Source organism: Dendropsophus ebraccatus, chromosome 7, assembly GCF_027789765.1.
Source record: "Dendropsophus ebraccatus isolate aDenEbr1 chromosome 7, aDenEbr1.pat, whole genome shotgun sequence".
Lineage (NCBI taxonomy): Eukaryota > Metazoa > Chordata > Amphibia > Anura > Hylidae > Dendropsophus > Dendropsophus ebraccatus.
Window position 1 is genome coordinate 92472736 of NC_091460.1, and position 24584 is coordinate 92497319.

The 24584-nt window shown below is 44.5% G+C and overlaps 1 protein-coding gene across 2 annotated transcripts in view; it reads right to left on the minus strand.

Moving 5' to 3' along the window:
- The window catches only part of ADGRL3 (adhesion G protein-coupled receptor L3), a 643814-nt gene that overhangs the window by 255180 nt on the left and 364050 nt on the right, over window positions 1-24584 (minus strand). For both annotated transcript variants that reach the window (XM_069977905.1, XM_069977904.1), the window contains exon 6: window positions 23631-24431. In XM_069977905.1, the coding sequence (XP_069834006.1) occupies window positions 23631-24431 (801 nt within the window). The remainder of the gene's footprint in view (window positions 1-23630; window positions 24432-24584) is intronic.

The following is a 24584-nucleotide window of genomic DNA, read 5'->3' on the forward strand; positions in this document are numbered from 1 at the left end:
TGTGGGATCAAAATGGTCACCACACACCAAGATGAATTCTTTGAGGGGTGTACTTTCCAAAATGGGGTGACTTATGGGGGGTTTTCTCTCTGCTGACACTACAGGGGCACTGCAAACGCACCTGGCGCTCAGAAACTTCTTCAGCAAAATTTGCATTGGAAAATTAAAATTTTCCATTTTTTTACTGCCTAATTGTGAATACTTTCCTCCAGCCCCTGTAGGGTTAAAATGCTCATTATACCCCTAGATTAATTCTTTAAGGTGTGTAGTTTCCAAAATGGGGTCACTTATGGGGGTTTTCAGGATACCAGACTTCTAAATCCATTTAAAAAAAGAACTGGTCCCTAAAAAAATCAGTTTCACGAAAATGTGATAATTTGCTGATAAATTTCTAAGCCCCATAACACCCTAAAAAAGTAAAATATGTTTACCAAATTATGCCAGAATAAAGAAGACATATTGGTAATGTGACTTAGTAACTAATTTATGTGCTACGACTTTCTTTTTTTAGAAGCAGAGAATTTCAAAGTTCATAAAATGCAAATTTTTTAAATTTTTCATGATATTTTGATGTTTTTCACAAAAAACACACAAAGTAGTGACCAAATTTTGCCACTAACATAAAGTGCCATATGTCACGAAAAAACAATCTCAGAATCGCTAGCATACGTTAAAGCATCACTGAGCTATAAGAGCATAAAGTGAGACAGGTCAGATTTTGAAAATTTAGCCTGGTCATTAAGGCCCAAACTAGCTGCAGCACGAAGGGGTTAAAGTTAGGACTAGTTTAAAGTTATCTTGAGTACAGTGCTTTTCCTTCAAAAATAAGGACATTTCAATGTGACCCCAAACTTTTGAACGGTAGAGTACCTACAATACTCATTTATTCCATTGGAAAGTGCCTAGTTTAATCACTACAGTACAGTACAGTACATAACAGAACTATACTTTACAAGACATTACAGAACAGAACTATATTGTACAGTACATTTTAAACAAGAAACATTCAACAAAACCAGCAATTATATTACAGTAGTCTCTAACTTCTCACTCATTCTTTACTGTATAAAGTCCCCCCCATCCCAGCACAGTAAAGTATGGGAGATGGTGGTGCACTGACTGTACTTCTACTGTACTGTATATGTACTCCAGCAGTCTTATACAGTACTGTACTGTATGTGAAGCCTTACCAGTGCTAAACTCACCAGGTACAACCCACCATACATGCTCACAAAGACATTCAGATACAGAGCAAAGTTTGAATTCTGAACGTTACTTCCAGGTAAATTTTAGTTTGAATACAGCTTGAGTTCTTTATTTGCATTCAGGTACGCTTTTCGAGGAGGCCACCCTCCTCTTCATCAGGATGCCTAATGTAGAGGAGGGTGGCCTCCTCGAAACACATACAGTAGCTGAATGCAAATAAAGAACTTCTTTTCACCAGAACGTGGAGTCAGTGTCCGGTAGCATTGAGGAAACCCAGTAATCCAGTCATCAGACTCCTGGTCCAGATGGACTGCACCAGGGAAGCCACTGCTTTTATCCTTTTTTCTTTGTGCTAATCTTGCTGATGGAACTCCTGGCTGAGTTACCGGAAGGTGGCGGGCTGCAATCCCACTGCAATTTCAAGCTCTGAATAGTGTTGTGCCTAATTCAGTACAACCACATCAGGTGAGCGTGCATACTGTGTACTTGTGTTTGTGGCTCCCTCAGAGTTAATTTTCCTGCACATGCAGCGCTTATTGCTTTTTTTTTTCCATATATCCGTAATAGCCAAACTGAGATGTCATGTGATCAGACTTTATACAGAGCCTGGTTATATTCAACATTGGCAGTTTTATATACAGAGCCTGGTTATATACAACATTGGTATTGGTATTTACCGCCTGGTTATATACAACATTGGTAGTGTTATATACAGCCTGGTTATATACAACATTGGCAGTGTTATATACAGCCTGGTTATACACAAATTGATAGTGTTATGCTAAACATGTGACAGTGACATTGACAGTGTTAGTGGAGGTCCTGTATAACTGTAGTATATAGCTGGCGGAGGTCATGTATACCTGTAGTGTATAGTTTGGGGGTCCTGTATACCTGTAGTATAGAGTTGGTGGAGGTTCTGTATACCTGAAGTGTATAGTTTGGGGGTCCGGTATACCTGTAGTATATAATTGGTGGAGGTCCTGTATACCTGTAGTGTATAGTTCCCCCCCCCCCCCCCCCCCCCGGCTGACTGCAGACCATAAGTAAAGTGTGTGTGCAGAAAACCTGCAGCTTATAATAATAAGTGCATACACAATCCGGCATCATCATAACCTGGCCCTCTTAGGCACTACCTTTCATCCTTGGTGAGGACAACACAGAAGAGATTTCAAAGTTTCTAATACTGTAACCCCCCCCCCCCCCCCCGCAGGTAGCCCCGTAGTGTATACACCCCCTCCCCCTTGCAGGAAGTGTATACACTCCCTCCACTTGCAGGTGGCACCCATACTCTATACACCCCCCCTTGTAGGTAGTCCCTATACTGTATACACTTCACCCATGCAGGTAGCCCCCCTACTCTACACACTCCCCCCCTTCTTGCAGGTTGCCCCCATAATGTATACACTTCACCCCCACAGGTAGCCCCCATACTGTATACACTCGCCCCTTCTTGCAGGTTGCCCCATACTGTATACACTCCCCCCTGCAGGTATCCCACATATTGTATACACTTCACCCCCTTGGAGATAGCCCCCATGCTGTATACACTCCCCCCTTCAGGTAGCCCCCATGCTGTACAAACTCCCCTCTGCATGTAGCCCCCATGCTGTATACACTCCCCCCTTCAGGTAGCCCCCATGCTGTACAAACTCCCCTCTGCATGTAGCCCCCCATGCTGTATACACTCCCCCCTTTCAGGTAGCCCCCATGCTGTATACACTCCCCCTTTCAGGTAGCCCCCATGCTGTACAAACTCCCCTCTGCATGTAGCCCCCCATGCTGTATACACTCCCCCCTTTCAGGTAGCCCCCATGCTGTATACACTCCCCCTTTCAGGTAGCCCCCATGCTGTACAAACTCCCCTCTGCATGTAGCCCCCCATGCTGTATACACTCCCCCCTTTCAGGTAGCCCCCATGCTGTATACACTCCCCCTTTCAGGTAGCCCCCATGCTGTACAAACTCCCCTCTGCATGTAGCCCCCCATGCTGTATACACTCCCCCCTTTCAGGTAGCCCCCATGCTGTATACACTCCCCCTTTCAGGTAGCCCCCATGCTGTACAAACTCCCCTCTGCATGTAGCCCCCCATGCTGTATACACTCCCCCCTTTCAGGTAGCCCCCATGCTGTATACACTCCCCCTTTCAGGTAGCCCCCATGCTGTATGCATTCCCTAACACCCCCTTACTTTATACATTCCCCAACACCACCACCTGGCAGGTAAGCCCCTTACTGTATACACTGTATATACACTGTAAACTGTTAGGGTACAAACACACAGGGCGAATCCGCAGTGGGTCTCGCTGTGAATATCCCTGCCATGTGCACTCAATGGCAGACAAACTTGCAGCAGGATGTGCATCATTCTGCGAGTTTGTCTGCCATTAAGTGCACAGGGCAGGGATCCGCAGCGGGTCTCGCTGCGAATTCGCAGCAAGAAATCCACCGCGGATTCGCCCAGTGTGTTTGTACCCTTGCCGTATTTATTTCTGTGGATCTGTTGTAAGGCAGCTGGCCCTAGCAACCAATCAGATTCCAGCTCCCTGTGAAAATGAAAGTAGTAATCCTATTGGTTGCTAAGGCTTCCAACTGCCATTCTGCTAGGCAGAGCTGCAGTGCTAATTATATCACCTGTGTGTGCAGTGTGGAGAGTCTCCCATTCATCTCTATGGGGCACTCTTCCCCCTCCCCCTGCCCTCCTGTACATCTGACAAGGATGGGACCTTCGCTTTAACCTTCCCAGGCACCCAATGTATCTGCCTGCCAAATTTGGAGTGAAACGGTTCAGACGTTTGGAAGTCTATAGAGGACAGACGGACAGACAGTCAATCAGACAGGCAGGCAGGCAGACTCTCATTTTTATGATATAGATAGATGGTATGCTAGGCTGTACATATAATGATAAGCCGGGCTGTATCTATAATCGTATGCCGGGCTGTATATATATATATATATATATATATATATATATATATATATATATATATAATTGTATGCTGGGATATATATATATATATATATATATATATATATATATATATATATATATGTATGCTGGGCTGTATAGCTAGAGGTATAACCAGTAGGAACAAGAGATTGAGATGTATAGAGCTCTAGTGACATCACATCTGGAATACTGTGTCCATTTCTGGAGACCTCATCTACTGAAGGATATTGATAAAATAGAACAGGTCCAAAGACAACTATAAAGACCAAAGACTTAAATGTATTTCTTTGGCTTCATTTGTAGCTGAATACTGCAATTTTCTTAAAGAACTGCCATCTTGGCTGAGCTTATTAAATCTCTTTTTATTTATTTTTTTAAAATGCAGGACAACAAGTTTTCAGATCACAAGCGACAATGTATACTTGATTAGTGCGCTGCTGTGTGATCCGGCATCTCGCTTTCCGGATCCTCAATCTGTTCTCAGCTGCCTGAAGATACAGCAGCAGCCAGAGGTCGGGAGAGAGATAGAGAGTCAGTATCAGGACTGGCGGTCATGGCGTCTGTGCCGCAACTCCTCCCTCTGATTCTGCAGGTGATGTGGCTCTCGTTGTTATTCATTAGGTGCACGCCGGAAAGATTGAGAATTTTAATCCATTGCTATGTTGTACACACCTGGTCACCTGAGGGGTTAATTGTTCACTGGAGCTTCTCCTCCCCACACCTGTGGGGGTGGGGATTCCAGGCTGCATTTAAGGCCTGCAAACAGCATGCCAGTCGGCAGTGTTTGAGTTTCTCTGCACCAGCTAGTCTTGTGGTTTGTTCTCTGCATTTCTGACCTTGCTCTGTGTTTCTGTCCATCGCCTTTGCATGATCCCTTTGTACTTTGCTACTGGTTGGTTTTTGACTTCGGCTAGTTTCTGACAACTCTTAACTTTGTGTTTTTGTCCTGCGCACCTTCCTAGTTTTGACTCCGCCTTATTGACCTTTCTAATGTGTTTGTTTTGTCTGTCTCTTGTCTCCCATCCCTGCACCCTAGTCAGTGTATATCGCAGTCATCGTGGTTGTTGCCCCACGGTCTAGCGTGGGTGGGGCAATAGGCAGGGACAGAGGTTGGGGTAAGCTCAGGGCTCAGGTTCCTCTGTTGTCTGTTTATCCCAGCCCTGTCGAATCACAAGTTAGTAGGGCCGGGACAAAGAGTAGGCAGGGGTAGGCGATGGCCTAGGGTGCCAAACGTCAGGGGGCGCAGTCTGAATGGTTAAGTAATTAATTTACTTACCCATCCATCCTGCCCCCCGCTCGCCTGCCCTGCAGTGTAACTATGAGCACTCGTAACAAGCGCTCATAGCTTCATACAGCCGCACTGACAGAGAGGGGGCCATTGGCTCCCTCCCTGTCAATCATTCTTGTGGCCACAGGCAGCGTTTTGCCTGCAGTCACAAGAGGCCGCTCTCCCCTTGTTGTGTTAGTGCTTGAGTAATTCACTGGTGCGCCGACCCGGCGTCGGCGCTCCAGTGACGTCACTCAAGCATTGACACCGCAGGAGAGAGGGTAGAAACTAGAATGGAGTGTCCAGAAGGAGGTGTAAAGGGCCTATGATGATGTCATGCCCATGTGATCAGTGTGGGAGGAGCTATCTTCCTCTGCTAGGCTTTCTATGAGGCAGCTGGTTTCCCAGGCTGTTTATGAGGCAGCAGTATAGTGAGTGTGGTGTATAAGATCAGCAGGAGGTAAGTCACATTAAGGGCACTGTTCTGCAGGGTCTAGGGGGGTGTGGGTGCGATGTTCTGCAAAGTCTAGGGGTGTATGGGTGCGATGTTCTACAGGGTCTAGGGGAGGGTGGGTTCGATGTTCTGCAGGGTCTAGGGGGTGTGTGGGTGCGATGTTCTGCAGGGTCTAGGGGGTGTGTGGGTGCGATATTCTGCAGGGTCTAGGGGGTGTGTGGGTGCAATGTTCTGCAGGGTCTAGGGGGGTGTGGGTGCGATGTTATGCGATTGGGAGAGCGGCCTATAGTGACCGCAGGCAAAACGCTGCCTGCGGCCACAAGGGTGCGGGGAAGGGGAGACGTGCGCCTCAGGTGAGTATCAGTGTTTCCTTTTTTTTTGTTGGTTTGGTTGTTTTGGAAGATCACTGCTATATGGGAAGGCTTAGGGAGCACACAGGGGGTCTATATATAACTAGGGAGAGCGCACAGGGAGGCTATATACTAGTTGACGTGATATCCTTATGCCTAAATATTTGATGGAATGGGTGGTCCATTGAAAAGAGGTTAAAGTAGTACTGCGGAGAAAAGAATAGTTTTTAATCAACTGGTGTCAGAAAATTATACAGTGGTGTAGTGTATTCATTCCAGTCACAGTGCTCTCTGCTGCCACCTCTGTCCATGTCCGCAACTGTCCAGAGCAGGAGAGATTTTTTTATGTTTGCTACTGATCTGGACAGTTTGTCTAATTTTTTTTTTTCCGGGTTTCTACTACCATGATGAGGTGTGTCAGGGAAAGGGGGCACCCTTTCCTAGTATTATTTCAGATGTGAAATGTGGGGGAGAGGGTATCATTAACTTTGAGTCTGGCATGCGGCTGGTTATAGAGAGAGGATGGAACAGATGAAAGTGTCCAGGAAACCATTCTCAACCCTTTTAGGACAGAGCTCATTTCTGCCTTAGGCTATGTTCACACAACGTAAGGTTCATTTTAATCGGGGGGGCGGAGCCTAGCCGGACATGTGAGCGGACGCGAGGTCTGAGAGCTCCCGCGGGTCCCGCTGATTACCGGCGCAGTATCTTTCCTGCGGGCCACCAACCTCACTGTTAGCACTCCCAGGGGTGCAGAGAAGACTGGGCGGCACTCCGGTACCGGGCAGATAGCTGGACGGGTCCCCAAAAAGCCGAAATCAATGGCGGGAGTGGGCGGCCGAGAAATCCAAGATGGCGCCGGCCCGCCGCCTCACACGCCGCGCAGCACAAGGCAGCTCACTGCGGGGACTGCTGCCAGGCTGGCGGCATTCCAGAAACCACCGACCCCGAGGATGAGCAATGGCTGTGTACGGTATGATCCGGTGGAGGGGGACATTATAGAGAACAGCCCCATAGAGACTGCCCCTTCAGAGACAGACATGGCGGGGGGATGCAGTGACAAGGAGGGAGAAGAGGAATACATGGAGGCTGTGGCAGGGGAAGCACAGCAGAGCAGCATCCCACCCTATGCCCCAGGGACAGTCTGTGCACAAGAGCCCACACTGAGAGACATTTTGCTGGCAGTCTCACAATGCAATTCCTCTATCACCAAATGCAATGCAGCTGTTTCTTCTCTTACACAACAAGTGGGCAGCTTGCAGGGTGAAGTGGGGTTTCTCCGCCAAGATTTACACAAAGTCAGTGATAGAACCACGGAAGTGGAGCACAGAGTGGGGGATCTGGAAGACAAGGTTGCGCCTATCGCCACAACGTCCCGCAAGCATGATCAAGTTATTTCTCAATTGCTATTAAAAACGGACGACCTAGAGAACCGTCTGAGACGAAACAATGTGAGACTGGTGGGAGTGCCAGAGAGAATGGAGGGTGCACACCCCACAGAATACTTTGAGAACTGGCTCTCTGAGGTTTTTGGGAAGGATAATCTGTCACCTATGTATGCTGTTGAGAGGGCCCACAGGGTACCCACCCGACCACTACCACCTGGCTCCCCGCCTCGTGCTGTATTGGTGAAATTGCTCCATTACTGTGATCGTGACACTATACTGCGGGCGGCCCGGAATTTACCGGAGATTACTATTAATGGCAGCAAAATATCTTTCTTCCCTGACCATTCCGCAGAAGTCCAGAAACAGAGGGCGCAATTTCGGGAGGTGAAGAGGAGGTTGCGCAATCTCCAGGTGCCATATGCCATGCTGTATCCGGCCAAGCTGCGGGTCGTGGCAGCAGGGGACACTCATTTTTTCGCCTCTCCAAGAGATGCAACGCGCTGGCTGGACCAGGAAGAACAACACCTGCATGGAAGACGCAGCCCGCATAATCGTGATGCACCGGCCTGAGCCCAGGAGTCACTTATCCAAGTTAAAGTCTTGTTGCCCTCGGAAGCTGTCCGGGTGTCTGGAGAGTATTCAAGTTCTTCTTCTCTCCCTTCCCCTGTTTTATAATTTCCTGCTGGCCCGCAGGATTACATTTCTCCTGTTTTAAGTGGGACTCGTCCTGCTTTATTCTCGCTGCATTATATCCGACTGTTTGTTCATTGTGTTGCGGTCATGGAGAACTGGTGCCCTAATCTGCAAATTTTTTGGGTGCAGATCGCCTTGTTTTTGGGAACCGGGTTGTTTGGTTTTCAGTTAAGGGGTTTTTCTTTTTTTCTTCAAATGTCGGGATCCACATGGTGCCTTACGTTTTTTTTCCATATGCATAATCCGTTGCATAATATGCAACCTGTACACCTCTGCCACCCAGTGGTCATTCTTAGTGTGGCAACGTTTCCATCTGCACGATCTGTCTAGAGACCTGTGTGCATCCGCCACCCAGTGGCTATTATTAATATGGCAATGTTTTACTCTGCATGACCTGTTTAGACACCTGCGCGCCTCTGCCACCCTATGGTCAGTCTTAATATGGCAATGTTTTGCTTTGCATGACCTGTTTAAGAACTTGTACGCCTCTGCTGCCCAGTGGCCATTCTTAGTATGGCACTATGATTTCCATCTTAGCTTATTGAACCTTTGTGGGTTCACAGATATGTCCACTGGGCCGCATTGCGATTTTCTTGGATATGTGTTAAGTAGTGACTATGGCTAGCAAACTTACAGTGATCTCATGGAATGTGCGGGGCCTGGGAGATGCGGATAAGCGGTATGCACTGTTTGATTTCCTGCGACAGTATCATCCTGTGGTACTGTGTGTACAGGAAACACATTTGACCGCAGATACCACTCAGTACCTGAGGCGTGCATGGGTGGGGTGGAGTTATCACTCTGTTCACACACAATACTCTAGGGGGGTGAGCATACTGGTGCATAAAGATATTCCCTTCACATGCATGGACAGTAAGATTGATCAGGAGGGTAGGTTCATCTGTTTATATTGTACTATCTACGGGATAAGATGTATTCTTGCTGCGGTCTATATCCCGCATCCTTATAGTTGCACGGTCTTAAATAGAGTGATTGGGTTTGGCTCGGCTCACCCGGATGTCCCTCTCCTGATAGTAGGGGATTTCAACACAGTGGTTGATCCCTCCATAGACAGACTTAGCGTGGGTTCAGTGACTTTAGCCGCTGGTGCTACCGCTATGGGGAAAATGCTAAAAGAATTGTCCTTAACTGACGTTTGGCGACAGAGACATCCGGGGGAGCGGATTTACTCTTGTTACTCATCCACACATCATTCACTTTCTAGAATAGATTTAGCTGTCTGCTCGGAACATATGTTGAACCTTATAACTGGTGTTGATTATCTCCCTAGGACTCTCTCAGATCACTCACCCATGAAACTTCAACTAACACATCCTGGTTCCGGGGTGGTCGGGAGAGGCCTGTGGAGACTGAACCCACATTGGTTGACCGTTCTGGACCCGACCACGGTGATTCCGGTAGTAGATGAGTACTTTGTGTTAAATGGGGGTTCCGTGTCTCTCCAGGTGGAATGGGACGCTATGAAGGCATACTTAAGGGGCCACTTTATTCAGCGTATTACTGGGGTGAAAAGAAGAAGAGGACAATTGCGAAGGGACCTACTGAAGGGCTTAAGAGAGAGGGAAGAGCAGCACATCCTGCAACCGACGGGGGCTACTGCCCGGAGGCTTCAGGCGGCCCATAAGGCTGTCAATATATTTGATATGGAGTCCGCAGCACAAAAGCGTACATTTGCTAAACATTCCTTTTTTGTGGAGGGGGAGAAGGCGGGACACATTCTGGCAGTGGTTGCCAAAGCCCAAAGGGACCCCTCGTACATCACGGGTATTAGAAATCAGGAAGGAGAGGTAGTGACAGCACTGACGGACATACTGGAGGTGTTTAGAAGATATTATTTAACGTTATATTCCCACCACACTACGGTAACTCCGACTCAGGTGACACAGTTTTTGAGCGGTATGTCTTTGCCAATACTCACATCGGAACAGCAGGCCTTCTTAGACGCACCACTAACCTTAGAAGAATTAGAGGCGGCGGTAACCTCATTACATAATTACAAAGCACCAGGATCAGACGGGCTCCCAGCTGAATTGTATAAATTGGTTGGGAAACCCCTGCTCCCCAAATTGCTGGAGCTATGGAACGCCTCATTGGAATCAGGCACCCTGCCAGTGTCTATGCAGGAGGCGATAATAGTGGTCTTACCAAAACCTGGGAGAGATCCTTTGACTCCTGATTCCTATAGGCCTATATCTACTTCCAGTTGATATTAAAATCATAGCTAAGGCTCTAGCTACTCGTCTCTCAGGGGTCATTTCATCCTTGATACACCCCGATCAGACGGGATTTATCCCTGCTAGATCCACGGCGTTGAATATACGCAGACTACACCTCAATTTACAGTTGCCGGTAGATAATCCCGGGGACCGAGTGATCTGCTCATTGGACGCTGTCAAGGCATTTGACAGCGTCGAATGGTCATACTTGTGGGCGGTATTGGAGCGGATGGGGTTTGGACCAGTGTTCCTCTCTTCTATACAACTGCTGTACTCGGCCCCAGTGGCTCGTCTGCGGATTAATGGGGGATTATCCTCATCTTTTCCGCTTCATCGAGGAACACGGCAGGGATGCCCGATCTCCCCGTTACTATTTGCGCTGGCTATAGAGCCCTTAGCATCCCTGTTGCGCTCGCATCCCGGGGTGGTTGGCTTTCGAAGGGGAGCGAGGGAGGATAAACTGGCGTTGTATGCCGACGATTTATTACTTTACCTTAATGACTCCTCCACCTCCCTTTCTACTGCCATGGCCACTATAAATGACTTTGGAACATACTCGGGTCTTACTATAAATTGGGATAAATCAGTCATTATGCCCGTAGATTCAGAAGACGCTCTGCAATTAGATCCGGCCATCCCATTAAGGAGTGTCAGTACGTTTAAATACTTGGGAGTATTTATCTCCAGAGAGGTCAGAGCATATGAGAAACTGAACATGACACCTCTGATAAATTTCAGCAGAAACTGGCGGTTTGGCGTAAGCTACCGTTGTCAGTGGTGGGCAGGGCGAATCTGGTGAAGATGATATGGATGCCACAGCTATTATATATTTTACATAACTCCCCTGTGTGGCTTCCTTCTCGCCTTTTCTGCAAGATTCACTCTCTCTTCCGTGCACTGATATGGGGTTCTCAGCACCCCCGCATTAAATTAGAAACCTTACAGAGGGCTAAAGATGATGGGGGTCTTGCCATCCCCAATGCAGCAATATACTTCCTTGCGGCCCAATTACAACACCTGCGGGGATGGGAGGTGGGTGATGGGGGCGATCAGAACACAGCTCTGCTTGGACACCATCTACAGTCAGACTCTTTGTTTGAAACCCTGGAGGCTAAAAAGATATTAATGCTCAACCCTCAGATACCAACGCTATTACTTATACATAAATTATGGTGGAAGATCCGGAATCTATATGGTGTCACGGGTTACACACAATACACATCCATATGGGATACTCCGTGGTTAGGAGAATTGTATTTTCTGGAGGGGTTTTCCGCCTGGAGAGACACGGGAATTAGGAGAGTGCTGCAGTTGTATGATGGCAGACAGCTGAAGCGGTTTGACCAACTGCAAAGTCAATTTGTGCTGCCCCATGCTCAATTTTACAAATATTTACAGCTACGCCATGCATGTGAAGCGGAAGGGGACATACTGGCATCGGACGTACATTATATGCCACCTATGAACATCGTAGGGGACTCTGAGTCCACTAAGGGACTTATCTCCTGTCTATACCGACATCTTATATCCAAGCACCTAGATAGATTCCCCCTTCAATTGCGGGAGAAATGGGAGGCAGACATAGGCCCTATAGAGGAAGGTCAATGGACAGAAATAATGGAAATGACACCTAAATTGTCCTTAGGGGAGCAGCATAGACTATCGCACCTCTACCTGTTGCACCGGGTATATCGCACGCCACAGTTTCTCTTCCGCATAGGGATTCGGGACACACCCATGTGCCAACGTTGTCATGTCCATGAAGGGGGGATACTGCATATGTTCTGGCGCTGTCCCAAGCTGTTCCGCTATTGGAGAGGGGTGGCGTCGGCCATACAAAAAGCATACTCAGTGGAACTGCAACAGTCTCCACTGGTTTATGTGTTAGGATATGTGGAGGACGTAGCATTACCTGTTGTAGAACAACTTGCAGTAGCCCGTATTCTATTTATGGCGCGTAAACTCATTGCGCAGCATTGGCTGGACGAGACCCCTCCTTCAGTTTCGGAATTTGTGGGGAAGGTTAATTGGTTGATTGGCATGGAGAGATATGCGTATGAACAACGAAAAGCATCCAAGAAATTTGAGAAACTCTGGGGAAAATGGTTGGCGACCCCTGAATTAGGGTCCGCTGGCTCTCGCACATAGGGTGGGGGGTGAGGTGGGCAGGGAGGAGGAATGACTTCTGCTATCACTGCTTGTATCTTGTCTCTGCTGGCTGGTAGGAGGTGTGCAGGGCATGGCTCAGTCAGGCTACTTGGTCGTGCTTTACCTTTAATTGCCCTTGGTGAACATTCTTCGATTACAGACCCACTCACGCGGTGGAAGGAGGTGGAGAACCATGGACTGCAGACTTTTATGTACGATCATAAGGACTGTGGAACCGACAAGTTTGAGGAATGGGGGGAGGGTGAGGGAGGGTTGGGGTCGGAGGGTATGCCCTCTGGGGAGTTTTTGTTTGTTACTAAAAAATACATATATTTCAATAAAAATAATTTGGATTAAAAAAAAAGGTTCATTTTAATCACGGCCGTTGTTGCCGATTTTGAAACGATGTGATTAATACGAACCTTACATTGTGCTGCCCTTTATGATATCCCGGCTGGAGTGTATACACATCCGGCCAGGATTCCTAGCAGTGCCGCAAGAAATTGACATGTCAGTTTTCTGCGGCCGCTATTCAGTGAATAGCGGCCGCAGAAAACCTGTCAGTTTACACAATGGAGCGTGCAGCTCCAGCCACATACTCCAATGTGTTCAGCGGGGAATTCGGATGCAGGCGCATCCGAATTCATCGACAGTGAAGGTCACCCGGACGGGTCACAGAACGGCTGGTGTCTTAGTACGTGGGAATGTGGCCTGAAGGACCACAGCCCATTTTTCAAATCTGACCTGTTTCAATTCATGTAGTTATACAGTAGCTTAGTGATGTTTTAACTTATCCAGGCGATTCAGAGCAATTTCATGACATATTCTACTTTAGGTTACAATTTTCTTGTAAAATATGCCCCCTTTCATTAAAAAATGAAAAAAATATAATTGTTTTAACTTTAAGTATTATGCAGTCACCATACAGGTTAAATCATGTAAAGTTAAAGCCACACTTGTTAAGCACATACCGATACAAAATATGCATTGATTTTTGGGGGACATTGGGGTTAGGCTGGCCTTAGTTATAAGCAACCATTAGGGTGGCATAAAGCCACTCCATAAAATCTGCCGCCCCTACAAACAACTACAATGTGAGAATATTTCTTGCCTGTATACTGGGGATGATAGATCCCTCCCTGGTATGATGGTATATGTATAGTAAGGGTATTTGTACCCTGTATGCTGCTATTATTTGGTAACTGTATGACTGGACCTTCTGTGGATCTGCTATTGTCCATCAATAGCATGGGAGCAGACCTTTGAATCTTCCCCCCTCAATCTCTGGTCACCATCTAATCATAACCATCACCATTGCGATAAACATTGCCCTGCATTCATTGGCAATAGGAGGTTCAAAATAGTGACACCTAATGGGCAATGTTATAACTTTGAATTTCACACAAAAATCATTTTTATTTTGAAGTGAATTTAAAAAATGCTGGATATTGATGCCTATGTCAGAATATGCAAAGTACATATATATATATATATATATATATATATATATATATATATATATATACATATATATTAGTTTTTTCATTTTACAAAAAATAGTTATAAGGTGACGAATTACTTAATTCGCTCATCAGAGTATGACGCTAAACATAGCAGTATCAATCATAGTTTTGGTACAACAGCTGCATACCCAGTTTAAAGCCAACAGGCTCACATAAATATAAAGAAAAAAACAAACATAACTGAACAAAGAAGTCTCCCCCCCAACCCCTGTGAAAACAACACTAGCAACATCATCTGCTTAGATCTCCCTACACCTTTAGTATTCCTTGACAGCCTGTAATATCTTTTTGCATATACCATGTCGTATCTTTAAATACAGTCATGACTTGGACAATTTCCTCCCTCGATAGCAAGCAACGTATGAAGGTGGACCATTTCTTAAAGAAACCTTTAGTTACCTTGTCTTTTGCTCTGGCAATTTCAATTTGGTCAAATTTCATGTACCGTTTAACCCCTTCCCGCATCAGAACGTAACTGTACGTCCCTGTAGCCTGGGACTGCACCTATTAGCGGGCATGGTCTGATCGCAGCACCCGCTAATTATACATTTAAATGCAGGTGTCAAAACTGACAGCTGCATTTAAATGAATTGTTTTCCCCTTTCCCTGGTGTCTAGTGAAGGGATCTCCCTCCCGCGATGCGATCACGGAGGGGAGATCCCTTCTCCTTACCGAGCACTGACTCTTATCCCGGCTTGGCAGTCCATCTATCTGGTCTGCTGCAGACCAGAGTAATACAGCAATGATCTGATCGATCATTGTTGTATAAAGTATACTGCAGTAATACTAAAAGTCCCCCAGGGGGACTAAAAGTTACAGTGTACAGTAAAAAAAAAAAAAAGTGTTTTTATTAATAAAAAATCCCCTCCCCTAATAAAAGTTTGAATCACCCCCCCCCCTCCCTTTTTCCCATTTTATAAATAAAAATAAATAAACAAACATATTTAGTATCGCCACATACGTTATCGCCTGAACTATTAAGTTTTTACATTCCTGATCTCGCACAGTAAACGGCGTAAGCGCAAAAACCCACCAAAAACCCAAGTGCAAAATTGCTCATTTTTTGTCACAGCAAATCCAGAAAAATTATAATAAAAAGTGATCAAAAAGTTGCATATACGCAATCAAGGTACCGATAGAAAGAACCGGTCATGGCACATGGTCATGGGGTGTGTGGGTGCAATGTTCTGCAGGGTCTAGGGGGGTGTGGGTGCGATGTTATGCGATTGGGAGAGCGGCCTATAGTGACCGCAGGCAAAACGCTGCCTGCGGCCACAAGGGTGCGGGGAAGGGGAGACGTGCGCCTCAGGTGAGTATCAGTGTTTCCTTTTTTTTTGTTGGTTTGGTTGTTTTGGAAGATCACTGCTATATGGGAAGGCTTAGGGAGCACACAGGGGGTCTATATATAACTGTATATAACTGTATATATAAGTGCAAAATTGCTCATTTTTTTTCACAGCAAATCCAGAAAAATTATAATAAAAAGTGATCAAAAAGTTGCATATACGCAATCAAGGTACCGATAGAAAGAACCGGTCATGGCACAAAAAAATGACACCTCATATAGCCCCATAGACCATAGGATAAAAGCGTTATAAGGCTGGGAATAGAGCAATTTTAAACACATTTCGTTTTTTAAAAGGTTTCAATTTTTTAAAAGCTGTCAGATAAAATAAAAGTCTTTTAAGTTACATATCGTTGTAATCATACCAACTTAAGGAACATATATAACATGTCAGTTTTACCATAGGGCGAATGGCGTAAACACGAAACCCCCAAAATGAAAAAAATTCCTTTTTTTTAATTTATTTCTGGTTTCACAGTATACATTATGGAAAAATTAAGTCTCTCATTGTAAAGTACAATTAGTGGTGCACAAAATAAGGGCTCATGTGGATCTGTAGGTGAAAAAATGCAAGCGCTATGACTTTTAAACACGAGGAGGAAAAAATGAAAACGCGAAAACGAAAATTAGCCCGGTCCTGAAAGGGTTAACATGATCCACTACATCTTCTGGGGATGGCATTTGAGGCACCAACTACCTTGCCAGCAAGCATCGTGCATTAGCAGCATCACGGTTTCATCTTCAGGGGGATGTGTAAAATAAGAAAAGAGGGCTCCAAGGATATAGCTATGTGAAGCCCGCTGAGAAGAAGGTCCCTTAGTTTGACCCAAAAGTGTCTAGATAATGGGCAGGGTACTAATCCATGTAAGAGATCTGTCCCTTTTGCATTACACTCTGCGAACGCAGAGAACGATCAAACGACGAGCGAGAAATCGTTCATTTTGATCTTTGAACCTGTTCTCAAATCGTCGTTGATCGTTCACAAAAAATTTGCAGATCGTTCCGTGTGAACAGTCGTTCTCTGATTTAACCAATGTATGAGATAGGCTTAAGCGATCGCAAAACAATCGCAAAACGAATTTTCCGTACGATATATCGTAGCATCTAAACGCTGATCGTTATGAAAAAAAAATCGTTACTCCGACATCGTAAATCGTACGATCGGGCCAATTATCGTTTCGTGTAAACGCAGCATAACACACAAAAAGTGAAGAGGTCCTAGTCTGTAACAGCAGGTCAATATAAGTACAAAGTCAAGATCCAAAGAATAGTCGGAGTACAAGCCAAAAGTCAGGTAATCAGGAGTACAAGTCATAGTGAATAGCTAGGTCAAGAAACGCTAGATAACTAGGCTCTATCTCAGGCAAAGCTTGGAATACAGGGAAAGGTACTTATGGAACGCCCAAGGCGTTATTGAGGCTGAGGCTCCAGGTCCTGCCCAGATACCGACAACTGACTGATGTGTCAGCTGTCAATCAACAATCAGCAAACACACTACACCTTATGCTGATCAGCCTGAAAGAGAATACTTGCCACTGCTATAACAAGGAATAGCATAGCAGGGTATAGCAAAAGCATTAAAAAGCATTCTGGCTGGTATGGATGCCGAGCTGAACGTACGGCCCCAGTCCTCACACTGTGGGGGCGATTTATCAAACTGGTGTAAAGTAGAATTGTCTCAGTTTCCTCCACTTTTCTTTCCTCACAGATTCTTTGAAAAATGAAAGGTGGAATCTGATTGGTTGCTAGGGGCAACTAAGAGAATTCTACTTTACACCATGTTTGATAAATCTCCCCGTGTTTCCCTCCAGATTTTGCTTAAATTCCCAAGCATCTGAATTGAACAACCTCCACACATCCGTGACCCCAACAGACGCAACCCACTTCGGGAGAACTGAGTCGCTACGTCTAGGCAGGAGCAGCATGACCCCGCTAGATTTCCTGTCTTCCACATGGCACATTACCACGTTACATTCACTGCCAATGATCCTGTGAGTCACTGACTCTAGCAATAAAATATCTGACAAGTAGAAGAAACAAGCATTCGCTTTAGAGGGTGCGTACACGTTTACTAAGAGTAGGTCCTCCATTTGAGTTTTTATATGTAATTGACAAATTCTGCCCTCAGCATCCGACCAGGATTGACATACCTCATGTCCAAACGATTTGTGAAGGAGGAGCAGCACTTCTGCTTTATGATCTACAGTGGAAGAGCCATAAACCGCTCCCACCCAGTGTTTCTTCACCCTGAAGAAATCCTCTTCTGTCAGATGCATACCTTGGAGGAACACAACGTCAAGAGAGGATTTCTTCAGATGCCGTTGGACCATTTGTCTCTTGTGTGGGAATCTAAGACCTTTAACATTCCACAAGAGCAATCTAACCATAATCAAAGAGAAAAAGCATTAGACTAGTTAGATTAGTTTTCCTGCACCCCACCCTCACCCTCCAAAAAATTAAACCCCAACGAGAATACAATTGGAATACAATGTAAACCATGTAACATTTTCCTTATTATCATGGCCATCCAGGTGAGATGCAAGCACCAGTACACCCATACTAAACATGGCCTCAGGACCTCACTTTTTTCTATAAGGTAAGGCACATACATCATAAATACTAGAAACATAGCCCATAAGGGTTCCCTAGCGAGATCCTTAACATGTTAACAAGATCATAGTTAACCCTAGAAAAAGAAAGGGACTAGGGGAAAAATAAAAAAGGGAGCGCTCCAAGAGAGGAGAAGGGAAATAAGACAAGAAACTAGGAGCGGAGAAAGGGTTGAGAAGAAGGTTACAAAAGGAGAAGAAAGTCTCACAATCAGGTCATATGAGCCTGACACGGTCCTCCTTCACCCTGGTCCTCTTGGGGTGACCCCCATAGGACCGACAGCAGAAGTCCTATTTGTGTTAAGGCGTCATCATCCAAGGATGTCATAGTGCGCCTGGATCTTTTCTCTTTCGGTTGATCTGTCACCACCAACAGACCCTGGGGATGAAGGCAGAGGAGAGCTCCGTGCCCTATTCTACGAGTGATGAACTGGTGAGTCTCTCATGTGCTGGTTCCTCGGAAGCCTGTCGAGTGACCCCTGATCCAAGATATCCTTTAGACCCTCTGTTGCTTCTGTCACATTAGTGTACGATGACACTGGGCCATCAGCGTGGAATACACAGAGTAGCAGGATACATTAGAGTGAAGCGAACTTGCCTGTGAAACAGAGCTGAGCTTATAAGAGATAACAGCTTCCTACGTCTAGAAACTTCTACTGAGTATCACGAATATAAGCAGCCTCTGCCCATCCAATTCCAGATTAGTTGTTCTGCTCTTAAAGGCCCGCTTTATAGCAACCTTATCTGTATTTTACGATGACCTGCCTCGGACGGGTTTATTGGTTTAAGCCCTGTGGTACGCCTTCATCTGCCATCAGCTTAAGGTCTGGGCTCAGCCGATGAGCCTGTTCCACCTTGCATGGCCGGGGGAGCTTCAGCAGAGAAGGGATCACTTTCTCACAGATATGCAAAGTCCTTCTGCCTCACTGACTCAGGCACACCCACTATACGGAGGTTGTTTCTCCTTGAACGATTTTCAAGGTCTTCCACCTTATCCCATAGTCTCTTGTTATCAGTTTCCATAGAGAATGAGCGAGCCAGCAAGCTATCTCTGAAGGAGGAAGAGGAAGGCGGCGCACGGTTTTTTTTTGGTCCCCAACCCCCCTTTCTTGAGATAACGGTCCATCACCGTGACCAAAGGATGAGGAACTCGAGCGGGGGTCCCCAATCAAGCTTGTAGGTGTTTGGGGCTGCAATAGTGGGATCACGTGCCAGAGCCGAGGAACAGTGCGGCTCTACCTCATGGAGCAGAAACCGGAAGTCGTGCAAAGTTGTTTTAATGACGGCACCCATTAAAAAGACTGTGCCATGACAAGACTTCGTCCTGCAAAGCTGATATGTCCACCACTTTTGAAGAATCGATGCGTGACATAGAATAATAAAGATAATACTCCAGCATAATATATAATAATAAGGTCATATAAAACAGAAAAAAAACTACACTCACCTATTCACATTCCACCGTTGGTGCACCTGCAGCTCTGGTTCTTCTACTTTTGGTCTCCATTTGCCCCCCTTAATTGTCTCTTCAATCTGCTTTCAATACAGTTGCTCGGAGAAGGGTACGTCTGCTCAGCCAATAACTTTGTGGTGTACCAGGGGTAGATAAGTAGTTTTTTTTGTTTCATTTTTTAGACAGTCACATTATATTATATTTTTTTATGCTAGAATACTACTTTTAATTTATTTGTAAAGATGTCCATGCCTCAAATAATGTGGGCACCTTAAAAGCTTAAAGGAGAAGTCCGACAGATTATAAAAGCCGGCAGAAGGCAATGGCAAAGGGGGAAATTGATTACAAGTACTAACTTACCTCTCCCCATGCCTGCGGGGAGCAGCAGGACCGGCAGCAGGACCCCCTCCGGGCTCCATGATCTCCGAAGCTGATACATCACGACCTGGCTGATAGTCTGGTGCTCAGCCAGTCAGTGACTGGAGCGGGACAACGCTCCAGTCACTGATTGGCTGAGCGGCCAGTCCATCAGCCAGAACAGGCCTTTTCCCCCCAGAGTTGTGACGTCATCACAACTCCGGGAACAAGCCCTCCGGTTGGGATCCTGTGGCCAGTTCCACTGCTCAAAGCGGGCATGGGGATAGGTAAGTTAGTACTTGCTATGATTTTTTTAATATTACATTTTCATATTTTTCCCTTTACTGGTAACATGTAACTAATTTATCATAACTTGTGTTAGTTACGTAGTTACATTTACCAAAACCAAAATGTTCTGCTACTGAGAATTGTTTTGAGATTTGTATATTTACTATAAAGTAAAAAAAAAAAAAATTGGGTGCAATCGTTCCATCATTTTTGCAAGGTCTTGTATAAACTGAAATTTTTGTATAGAAATTATTTATCTAAGGCTGAAATAATAATGATTTTTACAGATTTTGACACTGGATCACACAGCATTGTTACATGTAACTATAGGATGTTTGCGTGAAAGGCATACAGGCTACAGCTGCCATTAACACTGTATGTGTTGCACTGTACTGTATTTGTCAACTGAAAATGGCCTATTATTTGAACCAAGTTTATGTTTAACAAACCGTATTTTTTGCTTTATAAGACCCACTTTATTTGATTTACTCCATTGTGTGGCACTAAACAGCTTTTTTCTATTTCCCCCTCTAAAACCTATGTGCGTCTTATGAAGGGAAATATACAGTAGTTTTTATGATTTTTTTTTTTTTCTTTTTTTCCATCTACTTCTTCATTTTACTACCTACTTTTAAATAATCATTACTAGAGATGAGCGAACCGGGTTTGGGTTCGAGTCCATCCGAACCTGAACGTACGGTATTTGATTAGCTGGGGCTGCTGAACTTGGATAAAGCTCAAAGGTTGTCTGGAAAACATGGATACAGCCAATGTCTATATCCATGTTTTCCACATAGCCTTAGGGCTTTATCCAACTTCAGCAGCCACCGCTAATCAAAGTTCGGGTTCGGATGGACTTGAGCATGCTCCAGGTTCGCTCATCTCTAATCATTACATTTTGCAGTTTTCTTTCTGACCACTAGGCCAAAGACTAAGCTGACACTTCCCATTCTGTACAGATCACTTTCCAGCAGTGTCAACCTTACATTACAGACAGTATTGCAGCCAAATGTGGTACCAGTGTATATGACAATAGGTGATATTTAATGTTCAGCCTCCTTCTGTGGAATGACCTCTACCCAGGTCACAGAGCATGCCCAGAAACCATCCCAAATTATGTTAATGAGTCAGCTCCAGTTGTTTCCTATAACGCATATCTATATACGCTCTAAAAACACATGTTTTACTACCTGGTGCTACTCGGTAAAAATAAAATCTAGGTAACACATTTCCTTTAAAAACTGTACTCTGTTGTCTTGAGTACAATACAATGAAACAAATATTTATATTATTATATGTTCCTGTTTTGATGTACTATATTTTGTTTGCTCCCCATAGATAATTTTTAGATTCTTTGTACTATTTCTATGAATATTACTATGTAATTTGTTGCTTTGATAAATGTATAAAAAAACAGCAGCCAGTTTAAGGGGTTATCTGGTATAAGTTTTAAAGAGTCACTATCTTTGGAAATAACTTCTGATATGTCATTAGGCATTTCAAATGTTATTGATCACAGTGGGTTGCTGTGATCAGGAGATCCAACAGGGGTGAGGTCGTGGCAGCCATGCTATCCACTATTTGGCTATGTTCACACTGCGTATGAATCTGTCCGTAGATCTTACGCCGCCGTACATGTGCGGCTGAAACCACGGGCGTGGGAAAAATAGACATGCGGCCATACGCACCGCGAACATACGCCCGTAGTACAGTTATGCTTCCCTAGCTTGTTTCGAAGCGATCTGAGGCAGGTCATTTACTTGGAAATCTTCGCCCAGCCCCATAAACCACACAGAACCTTTTGGATCGAAAAATCAAATTCAATTTGGCTGAAATAAGTACTTCGTACGAGACCGCATGGAAATCCACGGCCGTGAGTTTCAACATTTCCGTCCTAAAACAATGGTCTTGTTCATTTTTCACGGCGCCGTATACGATCTGGACGTAAGCTCATACGTAGTGTGCACTGTGCAGGCGTATATTGTATACTTACAAGCCAACGCATCAACCTCAAAACTACGTTAGTATATTTGCGGTTCGCACTACGGACGGATTCATACGCAGTGTGAACATAGCCTTTGGCTGTATACATCGTCAGAATTAGCAGCGGGCCATGGTGTGGATCGCACTGCTGCCACGCTCCCCTCCCGGCTATATCTCCTGATCCCAGCGGATCCCAGCAGTATGGCCTGCTGTGATCAATAACTTTTCACATGCCTGAAGATCTGTCAACAGTTATTTTTCTCACAAGTAAAAACAAGAAAAAAAAAAATCAAAAACCTGTGGCACTCACCAGTATCCTTATTTATTTTATTGAAGTGTAAAAGACACTATTTTGTGGTATATTTTGGCTTCCTCTGGCCTCCTCTGCTCCCTGGCTGTAGCCACCCCTTTAAGCAACTGCACATCGCACACTCTCCCTTCATGTGGTATTTTTCAGATTAATAAAACGGATAAAGATACTGGTGAGTGCCTCAAGTTTTTCATTCTTCTTTCTTACACTGCCTGTGCAATTTATAGTATTGACTATTTTTGGTACCACATGTGATCAGTTTATATTGGACTATACCCCGCTTGCTGCAACGATCCTCACTGGATTCTACACTTACTCCCATGTATCACGGAAGCTATTAATGGGTGTTTTTGTAGTGCCTGCTTTTATATTTCTATCTATCTATAAAAATTGCGGCATTTAAAGGTGTCAGTGACAGAAAAGGCTCACACTGTGGGGGATACAATCAGTTTTCCTGACAAATAGAGGTTTCTTACTAAGCTTAGACTCTACATGCAAAGTGTTGATCTCATTTAAAGCACAGCATTGACCAGTATAAGCAATCTAATGATTATACCCCAAAAGTACCCTTAGGAAAACTTAAAAGGTAAAAAAAAATTTTTTTTATGTTTTTGAAAATATAACAAAGCCCTTCCCCCAGTAAATGTTGAAATAACGCCCTTTTTCCATCTTACAAAATAAAATATGTAAATTAAATAGATAAAACAAACATATTTGGTATTGTAGAGTGCGGCATTGTCTTATCTATTAACATATATTTAACAATATTGTTCCTCCATGCTGAACAGCGTAAACAAAAAGATTGCTGATTTTTCTTTCTGTTATTATATATCATAAAAGAATCAATCTACACCAATATGATACAAATAAAAACTATAGATCATGACGCAAAAAAATTAGAGCTCAAACAGTCCTGTAGGTGGAAAAATAAAACCGTTTTGGCTCTTAGAAAGCGAGAAGGAACACTGCTTCATTGTGACCTGGACATCCTTGAATCAATGGTCTTTTATCATGAAGGGGTTACAATAATAGTACAGCAATACCCTAGGAATATTTTTAGCACACATACCTGACTTGCTGTCCAAGATTCCAAAATCCAGTGAATACTTCACCACATGATAATTGTTCCATACATAAAGTAAGTTGTCCCGAGGATTGTAATCCACAGCAGCAATGTATTGATAGGAGTTTGGGAATGGTATGTCAACATAATCATCGCTATTCTGGTCAGTGTTATATACGTAATCAATTTTATTTCCCGTTGCTTCATTATCATCATCTTCATAAACAGATTTTACCACATACAATATCCCACAAATCATGAAGGCATTGGAAGCAGATCGTTTATCATATGCCGTATCCCATGTTCCTTCAATCCGCAGTGTATAAGGATTAAGTTGACTAATCACTATTCTCCCATTATTTTGTTCAGTTGCATAAATGACCCAGAGTCCATTTTCATCAACTGCAAGATCAATATCTGATTTACCACCCCATCTATAAGGAGAGGTATCGTGATAATTGGCACTTGCAATAATAGCCTCTCCACTTTTAATTCGTGTCCTAAGGTCAAACTTCACAATATTCCGGGTACGTTCCTTATTAAAAAAGAGTGCTCCATCATAAACAACAAAGCCTGTACCGTCTACTCTGTGAGGAAGCTTGTAAGTTGTAGTTGGTCGTCCAGCAATGAAGTCATCTTTGGAAGAGTACTCTGTTAAAGTGTCAGTTCTATATGGAGTCCATGGCATATAATATATTTTATCAGATGCCTGCAAAGGATCTTTACACCATGCTCCTGACTGGTGATCGGATTCAAATAAGTGTTCACTCTGATGGACTCCTTTTAGCATTCCAGGACAAAGAAACACTGTAAAAGACAAATGTTGCTATTATTAGCAGCCAGTAAGACTAGTAAATACAATCAAAAAATATATGTTTTACATAACGGATATAGATTGGCAAACGCCTGCCAGAATTTTTTCTGGACATTTTCTTGTGCTAATAAGGTTGGGCCTACATT